An 11,827-nucleotide genomic window follows, 5' to 3' on the forward strand; every position below is an offset into this window, starting at 1 on the left:
ATTAATCACGCTCCCACTGCCGCTGAACCCGGACCCAGCTCTGGGGACTCGTGCAGTAGACCACGGGGGCCTCACGGCTCTCTCGAACACGAATTATTCCAGATGCGGGCACGTGGGGGATGTCGGGGGATTAAGGACCGATCTCTACCCCCTCCCCCAACGAGGCATTAGTTCTCCTTTGAGCTCCGCCCCCGCTTGGCGGAGATCAATGTCGAGTTTGTCCGCGCCGTGCCACGTAATTTCGCGGGGACGTGGGGACGGGCACCCCGTCAATACGAGACCCGGGCCACCCCGTGGGCAGGAACACCGCTGCTGTGAAGATGAGCTGCATCCACTGTAGCCATAACTCTATCCCAGCGGAACAAAATCTATTAGGGAAAGGAGAAAAGGGGGTTTTTATTACCGGAAGCTTACCTGTGCTTTCGTGAGGACAGCCAAGTCTGTTTGTCCCATCCGAAACGTGAAAATAAAAATTTCTACCATCTTTTCTCACCTCTGCTCGGTATTTCCCACCGCAGTGGCATTTGGCAGTGATACTTTCATCACGTGTTCTCACCAGTATCTGTGCATTGCAGATTCGGGGGGGCCAGTGTGCAAGCACATTTCATCCTGGAATAAAGGCTCTGCCACCAATACCCCCACACACCCCCACCCCCAACGATGTACCTTGTGACATCCACCGACCACCCTGGCTGGCAACTCAACTTGATTGACAGCAGTATCTTTAGTTATTTGATTTACCAGTCATTTTTTTGCAGTAATGTCACTACCGCCTCAATCATGAAATCCAAAGAGTGGTGATGGAGACTGTAAATTTAATACTCAGAGCTGCTGTATGATCTGCATTTGCAAAGACTTTGGGATTGCGAAGTTCCCAGGTGCAGTCTTTGGGTTCATGAAGTCCTGGGTTCACGTAGTCTGTGTGGACGCAGATGCACCAAACGTCAATTCCGAAAAGTGTCCAGTGTGGGGCAGGCGAGACGCAGACGATAAAATAACAAGACCACTCCATTCACGCCCACCAATTTATTTATCCAAAATGTCCAACTGAAAAACATTGCCTTGAGCTGCATGGAATAAAGACCGCAAAACACGCATGGGTCCGGGTGCAGGAGCCTTGGTGCAACTCGTAAGCACAGCTCCATGTGCGGAAGGGAACCAGAGTCCTGATTAAAATATGGACACTCGGTTACTTCACAGAAACACCGCACGTTCAACACGTGAAAAGCCTCGCATTCCCCACCGAGATCATAAGAGTCTGTCCCCGGCATGAAACGCGCAAGGCCGTGCAGAAGTGCTGCCGTTCGCAGAGACGTGGTCGTTGACATCCGCGAGAAGCCCAGTGCACACCATGGGCGTCTGGCGGATCGTCGCTCCGAAAACTGGGAGGCGAGGGCCCTGCCGAGCCCTGGCGAGGCCACGGAACCCCCCCCCCCCCCCATACTTACCAATGTTGAGGGTCGGCCCCGGGGCTTAACTCCCCCCTACGACTCCACTGCCTGTGCCCCCGGCTCCTCCTGACCCTCCGTCTCCGCTGCTGGCACCATCATCTGCACATCCTCCCCTGTTGTGTCGCCCTGCTGCCCTGCGGCCTCTGCCTCCTTACCTTTCTCGGCGCTGCCCTCCGAGGACAACCGCTTCCCGGCCTCGCCTCCCCTGTGCCCCTCGCTATGCCTGCGACGAGCCCCGCCCTCTGAGAGCCTGCGCTGCCTCTCCCCCCTGTGCCCCCCCTCCCCACTGTGCCCCCCCTTCTTGTCCCCATCCGACCCAGCCCTGACCTTCCTGTGGGTCTCGTTCTTGTCACCGCGCTCCAAGTGGCGCGCGTGACGGGGCGAGCGTGGGCGGGGGCTCCGCCGCACCGGCTCCCGCTCCCGACGTCCCCGCTCCGAGCTATGGCGCCGCCGCCGCCCCCCTCCCGAGCCGCCCTGCTCGTGGCTGCGGCTGCCCCCGAATCCCATGACCCCCCTGCGCCGGTCCCAGCCATCGCGCCGCCTGTCTGGGCTGCCCCCCCGGTCACGCTCCGGCCCCCGCCGCACGATGCGGATTCGCTGCCCACGATCGCTCTCCCTGCGCCTCTCGCTACACTCCTCCTTGGCCACCGGTGTCTTCGTCTCTTCAGGCTTACTCACTTCCTGCCCTTCAGGCTGGGCCCTCTCCCCTACCTCCCCCACCTCCCCCTCCTCCATCCCCTCCTCCTGGTGCTTGGCCTCGAAGCTGCCCTTCTCCTGCTCTGGTTGATCCTGCCCTGCCTGCTCACCCTCGGGGCCGCCCGACATCTCTACATCCTGCACTGGTGCTCCATCCGTGTCCTCTCCAACGTCCCCCATCTTCGCCTTACCCTCCACGTCCTCTGTCTCAGGGCCCTCCCCCAGCCAGGGGGGGCCGCCCCCCAGGTCCCCGTCTCCGTCCGGCGTGGGACCCAACCGCCCCCGGATCCTCGCGCGTCGTGGCCGCACCTCCATTCTTTCAATCTCCTCCAGGAAGTCGGCGCGTCGTTTCGCAAACTCATCTGGCAAGGCGTGCGTGCGCATACACAAGCAAGGTGAAACACGGTCACATCCAAAGCCCGACTCGTTAATTAATTGTCTGTACCGCAAGCCCAGCACCGCCCAACCGTGGAATGGTTGCCTCACCACTCAGAGTCTTTTGCGACTCCTCCAGCAGCTTTTGCGTGTCAGGGTTCATCTTGGCCGGAAGGAAGAACATGTGCGGCTTCGTCTTGGTGCGGATGAACGGGAGCAGCTTCTGGTTGTGTGCATCCCACTCCTCTTGCTGCCACAAGAGACACGTGGCACGCAGGACGCCGCCAAACACGTGTTGTCAGGCACGGCCTACAGCGATAAACTTGGTACGCGGCGATGGTGGCTGTGATGGGGGTCTTACCAGGTGCGCCAGCTGCACCTTGACCTCGAGCAGGCGCAGTGTTGCCTGCTGGTTGCGCCGCTCCTCAAAAAGTTCACGCCGCTCCAGCGCCAGAGCGCGCCGCTCCTCCTCCGCCTGCTCCTCTACCTTCGCCTCAATCTCGTGCCGCCGCTTTTGCTGCGGCCAACATGACAGCAGCGCTGACGTTAGGGCTGTGGGGGCAGCGGAGTGTGGCTACGGCGCGTATACGAGCTCCTAAGCGTGATCACTGCCATGAGTGTATGGAGGGTGTGGGGTGCGGCCTCGTGCGGGATGCAGCCTCGTGCGGGATGCAAGGGGGACCCCCACCTTTTCGTTCTCCTCCGATGCCTCGGCCTTGAATTTTTGCAGGGTCCCCATTAACAGCCCAAACATTCGCCGATTCCTAAAAATAACAGAAACAATTCAATGGTTATAACACCACGTTTCCAGGGCTGCCAGCATTGGCCGTTCATTTAGAGAGACAGTAACAAACTTCTAATCGTCAGATGGTCAATGGAAACACCAGTAATAAACATAGCACGATGTGCATCACAGCTCAAGCCTTGTCGTCTTATCTATAAAAATAATCTTTTGTCTGCCTGTCTGTGTGTACGAAACTTGCGACGGATTTAACTCACAAACTGTGAGGTTTAAGTAAAAAAAAAAGTACCCAGATACCACGCGAAAAGGCCCGTGGTGAGCCAGCGCTATTCGTTTTTCACATCCGTCAACTTTTAAGTAGTTTAATTATAATCAAGTTAAAAATATATATTTAAAAACTATTTTACTATTTTTATTCGTTCCGATCGCAACACAAGCGACCGCTTGTCCTGTCCCTCCGAGGGATGCTCAACCAACACAATTTTTTGATTACAAGTTTCAAACATGCAGCACAAGTCAAGATTATCAGGTTGTAATCAGTGCATCCAAGGTCCCAAGGGGGAAGCACGCACGGAGATTTAATGCCCCAACTTGTGGTGAGGTTGCTGTTCTTATGGTGGGTGAAGAACATAGTAAGAGAGACATTGTGCTTCGATACCAAGACAACACCATCAAACGAATCCCTGAAACAGAGCATATGATGCCCTACAATACCCCATGATACTGTGGCAAGGGCAAGATGGGTACCACTTCCAGATTCCTCAAATCATCAAAGCAACAGGACAAAATCATCCTCACAAAACTGTCTCCTCCAAGGACTTCTATTCCTTCATGATCATGGACAGAGGAAACCATATATTAAGATGTGCCAACCCCTTTCACCAGTATGTTGTAGATGAGTATGCCAAAATTGAGTGAGCGCCTTCTTTCCATTCAACTCAATCAAAAACGCCTGGGACGTATATTAAATCAATGTCGACGGAGATGCAAACGCTCAGAATATGGAGGGATTAGTTATTTTGCCTTCATCCTTCACAGGTGGACCAAGATACATGCATGAGAGGATTCAAGATGCAATTACCTATATCAGGCAACATGGCAGGTCCGATCTCTTTATCACCTTCAATTGCAATCCAAAATGGAAAGATATCCAGGTTGAGCTTTATCAAAACCAAAAGCCAACAGAGAGACATGACATCATTGCAAGGGTGTTTAAACTCAAAGTTTATGAACTCATGAGGCTTATTACAACAAAGCAAAGCAGCCTCTTTGGGAAGACAAAATGTAACGTTCACACCATTGAGTGGCAAAAACACATGGTCTTCCTCATGCCCACATATTGCTTTGGATGAGGGAAAAAATGAATGCAAGAGACATTGACACATTTATGAGTGCCGAGCTCCCCGACTCCAAGAAAGACCCTGCCCTATTTGATGTGGTCTGCAATCAAATGGTCCATGGCCCATGTGGGGAGCTCAATCCAAATTCGCCATGTATGCGACGCCGCGAGTGTACCAAGAAGTATCCAAGAAACTTCTTTAAAGAAACTCAGGCAGGGCATGATGGCTATCCTCTATATCGTCACAGAAATACTGAAGATGGTGGATTTGAAACAATGCTCAGACCTGGCACTAACTCTGAAATGAAGGTTGACAACCAGTGGATCGTTCCCTACTGCCCTCTTCTGTGCAAGATCTTTGAGGCCCACATTAATGTGGAATTCTGCAATTCTGTGAAAGCCATCAAATGTTTGAAAATACATCAACAAAGGGTCTGACATGGCTGTGTTTGCCTTACAAAAAGAGGGGCAAAGTCTGGATGAAGTTCAACTTTTTGTTAAAGCAAGATACATCAGCAGCAATGAGGCCATTTGGAGAATTCTTGGCTTCCCCATCCATGCGCGTTCCCCTAGTGGTCCATTTGGCAGTTCATCTCGTAAATGGTCAACGCATCTACTTCACTGAAGGAAATGCCCAAGAACAGGCCCTGGCTCCACAAGATACAGACCTGATGGCGTTTTTTGTTTTGTGCCTATGTGACCCATTTGCTGCCAACCTGCACTATCATAGAGTTCCCTCCTACAATATATGGACTGCTAAAAAAATGGAAGTGATGTGGTGACGGTGAATCTAATGCCTTAGGAAGAGTCTACACAGTTAATCCCAACAATCAGCAGTGCTACTTTCTGTAAATGCTTCTCCATGTTGTTAAAGGGCCAAAATCTTTCCGAAGACCTACAAACAGTGGAAGGAGTTAATCTTTTTTTTCGGTAAAGTCACGTAGAAATAATAAAAACTAAAATTACATAATATATTATGTAATTAATTCCTGCAGTCACGAAAGCACCAAATCGAGTGGAAGGAGTTGTCTGTCAAACATACAGGAAAGCTTGCAATCTTCGTGGAATTCTTGATGATGACCAGCATCTTCATAAAGACATGATAGAAGCTTCTGTTAGTCAGTCCCCTTCTCAACTGAGATTGCTCTTCTGTATAACCCCATGGGACTCTGGGAAAAGTGAGGACATCCTCCAGAGCTCAACAAGAAAATCTCAACCTCGAGGTGAACTTTTCTGATGTCATCTTTAACCAGGCCCCCATCCTTATTGAAGACGAACTTCACTCCACTGGTGGAAAAGACCTCAAGTCTATCGGACTACCAACACCCTCCAGGGACAACCTGCATGCCCTTGCCCAATAGATCCTACGTGAAATAACCAATGATGGTTTAGAGCTTCTTAACTTTATTGAGGAAAAAGAACCAAAGCTGATGGATGCACAAAGAGAAGCCTACACGAAAATCTTGGAAGACATTGAGTCTAAAAATGGAGGCATATTTTTCCTTGATGCACCTGGTGGTACTGGGAAGACTTTGCTCTCAACCTGCTCCTGGCTAAGGTTCACCAGAGGGAGAAAATTGCTCTGGCAGTAGCATCATCAGGGATTGCGGCAACTCTGCTTACTGGAGGAAGAACTGCCCAATCCATATTCAAGCTTCCATTGGATCTATCCCGACAAGAAAACCATGTTTGCAATATTTCTAAGGGGACTGCCCTTGCACATGTCCTGATTAATTGTGAATTAAGTGTGGGATGAATGCACCATGTCCCACAAGGGATCATTTGAGGCTGTCAACACACAACTTTGCAGGACCTCCGCGACAATTCCAGGATCATGGGTGGTATAACTTTTCCCATGGCTGGTGACTTCCGACGAACCTTACCTGTAGTACTTCGAGGAACCAAAGCTGATGAGTTAAGTGCCTGCATCAAGTCATCATTCCTCTGGAGGCATGTGATAAAATTTGGACTACAAATATGCGTGCATATCTCCATGGAGACCAAGAGGCAGGAAACTTTCCTGAAGGTCTTCTTGATATTGGAAATGGCAGTATTTTTAATTTTTATTTAAAGATTTCGTGACTGCAGGAATTCATATTCTTGGTTCTTTCGGTAAAGTCACGTAGAAGTGAAACAATAAAATAATAAAAATATATTGTTTTATATATTTATTATTGTTTCCCTTCTACGTGACTTTACCGAAAGAACCAAGAATATAATGGCAGTATTCTTTTGCTGACGGCACAGATGGACTGATCACCATGTCTAAAGGCATCCTTTCCACTGCGGAAGAGGAACTGGAGGAAATAGTGTACCCAAACAACATGCAACACCACTTTAAAAATGTTACCTGGCTACGGGAGAGGGCCATTTTGGCAAAAAAAGAATTGATGCTGGTCACAGAATAAATTCTATCTATTGACTCAGTGTTGGACCACGATCAAATTGTTCATTATCCAGTTGAATTCTTGCATTCTCTGCTAAAAATTGGGGCACCTTTCTTGCTATTGAGAAATTTGGACCCACCTAGAACTATGCAATGGCACAAGGTTAATTGTGAAAGAATTACATTCAAATGTTATCAAAGCTACAATCATTACAGGCAATTCTAAAGGTGAAGATGTCTTTCTCCCTCGCATACCTATAATCCCAAATGACAGTCTTTGAATTTAAGAGGCTTCAATTCCCCATCCAGCTAAGCTTTGCGATGTCCATAACACGCAAGGACAAACTTTAAAAGTGGTGGGACTGAATTTGGCAACTCCGTGCTTTTCTCATGGCCAGCTTGATGTTGGATTCTCTCATGTAGGCAATGAAAACCATTTACATTACTTTGCACCAGCAGCCAAGACCAGGAACATTGTTTACAAAGAGGCTCTTTGATAGGGGGGTGGGGGTCAGCAAAAGGTGGCAGGAACATTATTTTGGAGAGGCCTTATTTTGTGTTCCATTACTTTGGAGAGGCTATCCCCTCCCACGTGTGCTACTTTACCCCATGCCTGCTGGGGGGCAGTTCGGCTGTCGGCGGATGCTCGCTGAGCCGCACCAACACCTCGCCGCCCCGTGCGGCTTGCACATTGCTTCCTTACCGGGTCTCCTGCCTGCACCCGCGCCTGCCAGGTACCATTTCGGCAGCCTGACTGCCGGCGGCTGTTCGTGGCGGCGCTCATGCGCCACGGCTTCCTCGCTGTTCCTCATCTCGTCGCCCCATGCCCAAGTCTCCTGCCTGCCTCCGTGCCTGCCGAGTGTCCTCTTGGTGATCTGGCTGCCAACGGTTGTTTGCGGCACCACCAGCGCGGCGTAGTTCTTTCGCCTCGGCCATTACCTGCCCTACCTCCCTTCTTCCAATTTCCCCCAATTTCCCTCTTCCAAATTGTATGCTGTCTATTTTGTGTGTTTTGCTAAAAGGCACTAAATAAATATTAACTACTATAACATATTCTTTGGTTCTTTCTATAACATATTTTTTTTCTGTTTGTCTTCTTGCGTATGACACTTTTGGGGGGCTAAATGTCAATGTTGAGGTATGTTGGCAACGAAAGGGCTTCAAGAGAGCTCATGCAGTCCTGTTATTCCTCCATTGAAGAGACGGAGACCACACTGGTTTATTATGTGGTCCATCATTTGGGTTCACAGTTGCATTGCTTATTTAGTTTTAGAGTTTATATTGTATTCTCGTAAATACGTAAATTCATACACACATACTTTTTACATGCATAAAACTTTTTTTGTATTTTAAGAGAAGTTTTTAAATATATATTTTTCCCCCAGGCACCGCGGGGGTACTTCCCGCTAGTAAATAATAAATCAATGAAAAATTCGCAGCTCTCATTGGCTGAGAACCCTGCCAGTCAAACTGTGGTGCCAGTGGTATATGCAGCGTCAGGGTTAGGGTTACCTCTGCCGTCCCTTTTCGTCTGGGTTCTGGTCATGGATGAGGTCTCGGCGTGTTCGTTCCTTGGCAGTATTCACCACTGATGACTGCACCGCGGGCTGAGGGAGAGTTAAACAACGTCACTCGCGCCACTTGCAGCGGTCAAGCAATGATCCAACCCTACCACCTTCCGCTATTTCATCAAATTCTCACAATTAAATTGACAAATATAATACAAGATGCTTTAAAAAAATATATAACATTTCTGAGAATTTGCAACAATACCACAAGGAGATTCCAGGTATGTGTTGACAATGATGGCGAACAAGTGGAGACTGACTTTTTGAAGCTATTAACATACATGTGTTATCATGTTAGTGTATTATCCGTTCTTTTTCCATTAAAAACGAGTCCCATATAAGTGTTAAAAATGTTTAAGCACCCTGGATTTGTTTTGTTTGTTGTCTGATATATAATGTATTTTCTGTACTGCTTGATCTGTACAACATACATTATGTGCCCATAACGTAAAAAACGTCTAATAGTGCAGAAACACACAGGAGGAAATGAGGGAGACTGAGCAAAGAAGCAGAGAACAGAAACAATAAGGGTATGTGTGTGTTGATGCACATGGTTGCAGAGGAAGCTTTTTAGAAAATAGACTTGGAGAGGGAGCTAAAAAGGATAGGGGTGGATTACCATGTATCTTATCTGCACGATAATGTCTAATTTGATTCCACCGCATTTACTCCATCACATATTGTTTTGAGGATTAGCCAAAGAATTGCATGAAATTGCATCAATCAAAATAACTAACTTCTGGGAGGAAGATGCAATGTCTGCATTGTGCGTGTAAGGATGCGTGTAAGGATTGTTTAACTAATGAGTCGAGTCGTGGCACGCCACACACGCACCGCCCAATCACGCTGCTCGAGCCGTTACCTTCTGCACGTCCTCGTCGTCCTCGGCGTCGCTCTCGGGGTGGGATTCACGTCGGACCCGCCGCTCTGGCCCCGGCCTGAATGCACACAGAGCCACGGTGAGTACCGCACACCACCACAGTCAGCACCCCACGATCAGTACCAGACTGGTATCACCATAAAGCACCACACAGCCAGCACCGTGTACCACTAGACAGCACGAGAATTAGTCGGCACCACAGAACCACACAACACCAGTCAGCACCACATAATAAGTGCTACACTGCACCATTATGCACGACAGTGAAAGAGACGAATGTCACTCTAGTAAGTGAGCCCTGAATTAGACACCACACTGGGGTGCAAGGGGTTACCTGCCCATCGTTCCTTCCAGATCTCTCTTCTTGGCCGGCGGTCCGCCCATTCCTGCCAGTAGCCCCGTGTCCGAGAGCCCACGCCTGCAGAGACAGAGGTGGGGGAGTGGGTTTGAAACCTCTGAAGGAAACCGCTGCTGTGGTGTGTCCCTCGAATAGTATCAATTAACTAATGAACATCGATTCTAACAACTGCGATTCATGCATTCAAGAACGGATAACAGAAGAAGCTGAATATAAGCACTCCCCTTTGGAGCAACCCCAAAGTGAAGTGACCTTATATCCTTAGTCGTATGCTTGTCAGAAGTTGCCCTTTGCCCACCAGTGCAATGCAAGGATGTGTTGCTTATGTTACCTTCTATTTATGCTTATACTCAGCTTTAAGTATTTTCAATTCAAGCCAATGTCGCAGGAATATTTTCATTAAGGTAATGGTCGAAATTTATTAAACAGAACAATACAGTATACATGAAACTGGTGGAGCTGACGAGAAAGACTACAATCGAGATCAAATTATAATGTAAACGACACAGCGGGACAAGGCACACAACACTACAAATATGAGACAGACAATACATGAGGCAGAAACGAGAGATGAGACGGTACGGAAAATACGGACCCTACCGAGACAACGTAGACGAAGACAAAATTACCGAATTGTTGCCCCAAATCGTGGAATTGAATCGAATCTCGGTGTGAATCGTCACCGTGTTTTAAATTTTCAGGGTCAAGTTAAAACTGCTTCCATTTATCACGGTGCTCGGTGAAGTGCTTGGGGATTTGGACGTGGATGGAGCCTCACCTCAGAAGCCCCATTCCTCGCCCCCTGCCAAGGCCCTGGGGTCCACCCGTGAGGGACAGCCGCCTGCCCGGTCCAGGCCTGCGCAAACACGCACACACATTCAGCGTTAAAAGTCTCGCAAGTTCCCCATGGCCTCGGTGTCCCCTTCAGTGCCGGGTTTATTACATTGGTACGCTTACTACTCTTGTATTTTTATACCGTGTGACAAGATTAATTTTCAATAAGGTTCCAACAAGCATTTACAATCGGCGGTTATGTTGCTACGTGCAAGCCAAATTGAGTACAGCACTGTAATTTGCATGCAATCCTTATCCATTAACATGTTTGGCCAATACTCGTTACATTGTTACGGGTGTTTTTGTTAAGGGAAGGAACCGGAGGAAAGGCGTGCATAACAGAAGGGGGCTAGGTACAAACTCAACGCAAAGGCCCCACACGTCGGCAATCGAACCCAGGTCTTGTTCCCGCTGTGAGGCCCGAAAGTGTTCACCCACTGCGCTGCCACCCTGCCGCTCTCCTAACCACAGCGTCTCGGGCTCTCGTCGACTCGCGGGGGACTCCACCGCTAGGTGGTCGCCAGGGTCTCTCTCTCTCTCTCGGTGGATCCGTGCTTAGGGTCTGAGGTTTTCTGGCGATCTCGGCGTCTCCCCGCCTTTACCACCACCACCCCCACCCCCAGCTCGCACGCACACCAGGCCTCGCACTCACACCAGGCCTCGCCCGCAACACTAGGCCGCGCTCGAGGCCTCCGCCGCGGCCGTTCGCCGTTTACGGCGGTTAAAGCAGCAGCAAACAAACAAGCAAAATCCGCGAGCTGGCGTCGCCTTTACCGCAAATCGTTTGGGTCGCGTCCCGTCAGCTTCTTGATGTTCTCGTCCACGCTGTGGAGGCTCTGGCGAGCGCGCTCCAGCTGCTCCCGCAGGCTCGACGCCTCCACCGCCATTGCGACTGCTGCTGCTGCTCACCTCGCTGGCGCGCGCGCACGGCACTCTGGGGGATGATGGGTGGGCGGGAGGAACCCGCGCACGGCCAATGGCGAGGCGTTGTGCGCGAGGGCACGTGACCTCTGGGCGCGGGCAGCCAATAGCGACGGCCGGAGGGGGCGCGCGTGCACGCGCGCGCGAAGCCAGCGTCCCGGATGCTCGGATTGCGTTTAATTCGCTCGATGTCCGCCGCGCGCTTCCATTCATTCGTCATTCTAGCAAGCTGGATTCGCGTCGTGCCATCGATTCATTCGTGCACTGCCACTCATTC

The 11,827-nt window shown here is 50.0% G+C and overlaps 1 protein-coding gene across 1 annotated transcript; it reads right to left on the reverse strand.

Moving 5' to 3' along the window:
- Window positions 1-1,011: 1,011 nt before the first annotated feature.
- On the reverse strand, window positions 1,012-11,592 carry LOC116947218 (uncharacterized). The gene is made up of 9 exons (XM_032962722.2): window positions 11,404-11,592; window positions 10,574-10,651; window positions 9,772-9,855; window positions 9,420-9,495; window positions 8,502-8,596; window positions 3,211-3,286; window positions 2,884-3,039; window positions 2,634-2,772; window positions 1,012-2,509 (listed from the first exon to the last, which is right to left on the reverse strand). Exons 1-9 carry the CDS (start codon window positions 11,514-11,516, stop codon window positions 1,485-1,487), a joined length of 1,842 nt encoding a protein of 613 aa, XP_032818613.2. The 5' UTR covers window positions 11,517-11,592; the 3' UTR covers window positions 1,012-1,484.
- Between the last annotated feature and the right edge of the window lie 235 nt (window positions 11,593-11,827).

The sequence above is a fragment of the Petromyzon marinus genome, chromosome 29 (genome assembly GCF_048934315.1).
Source record: "Petromyzon marinus isolate PM22_M1 ecotype Great Lakes invasive population chromosome 29, UKy_Petmar_22M1.pri1.0, whole genome shotgun sequence".
Lineage (NCBI taxonomy): Eukaryota > Metazoa > Chordata > Hyperoartia > Petromyzontiformes > Petromyzontidae > Petromyzon > Petromyzon marinus.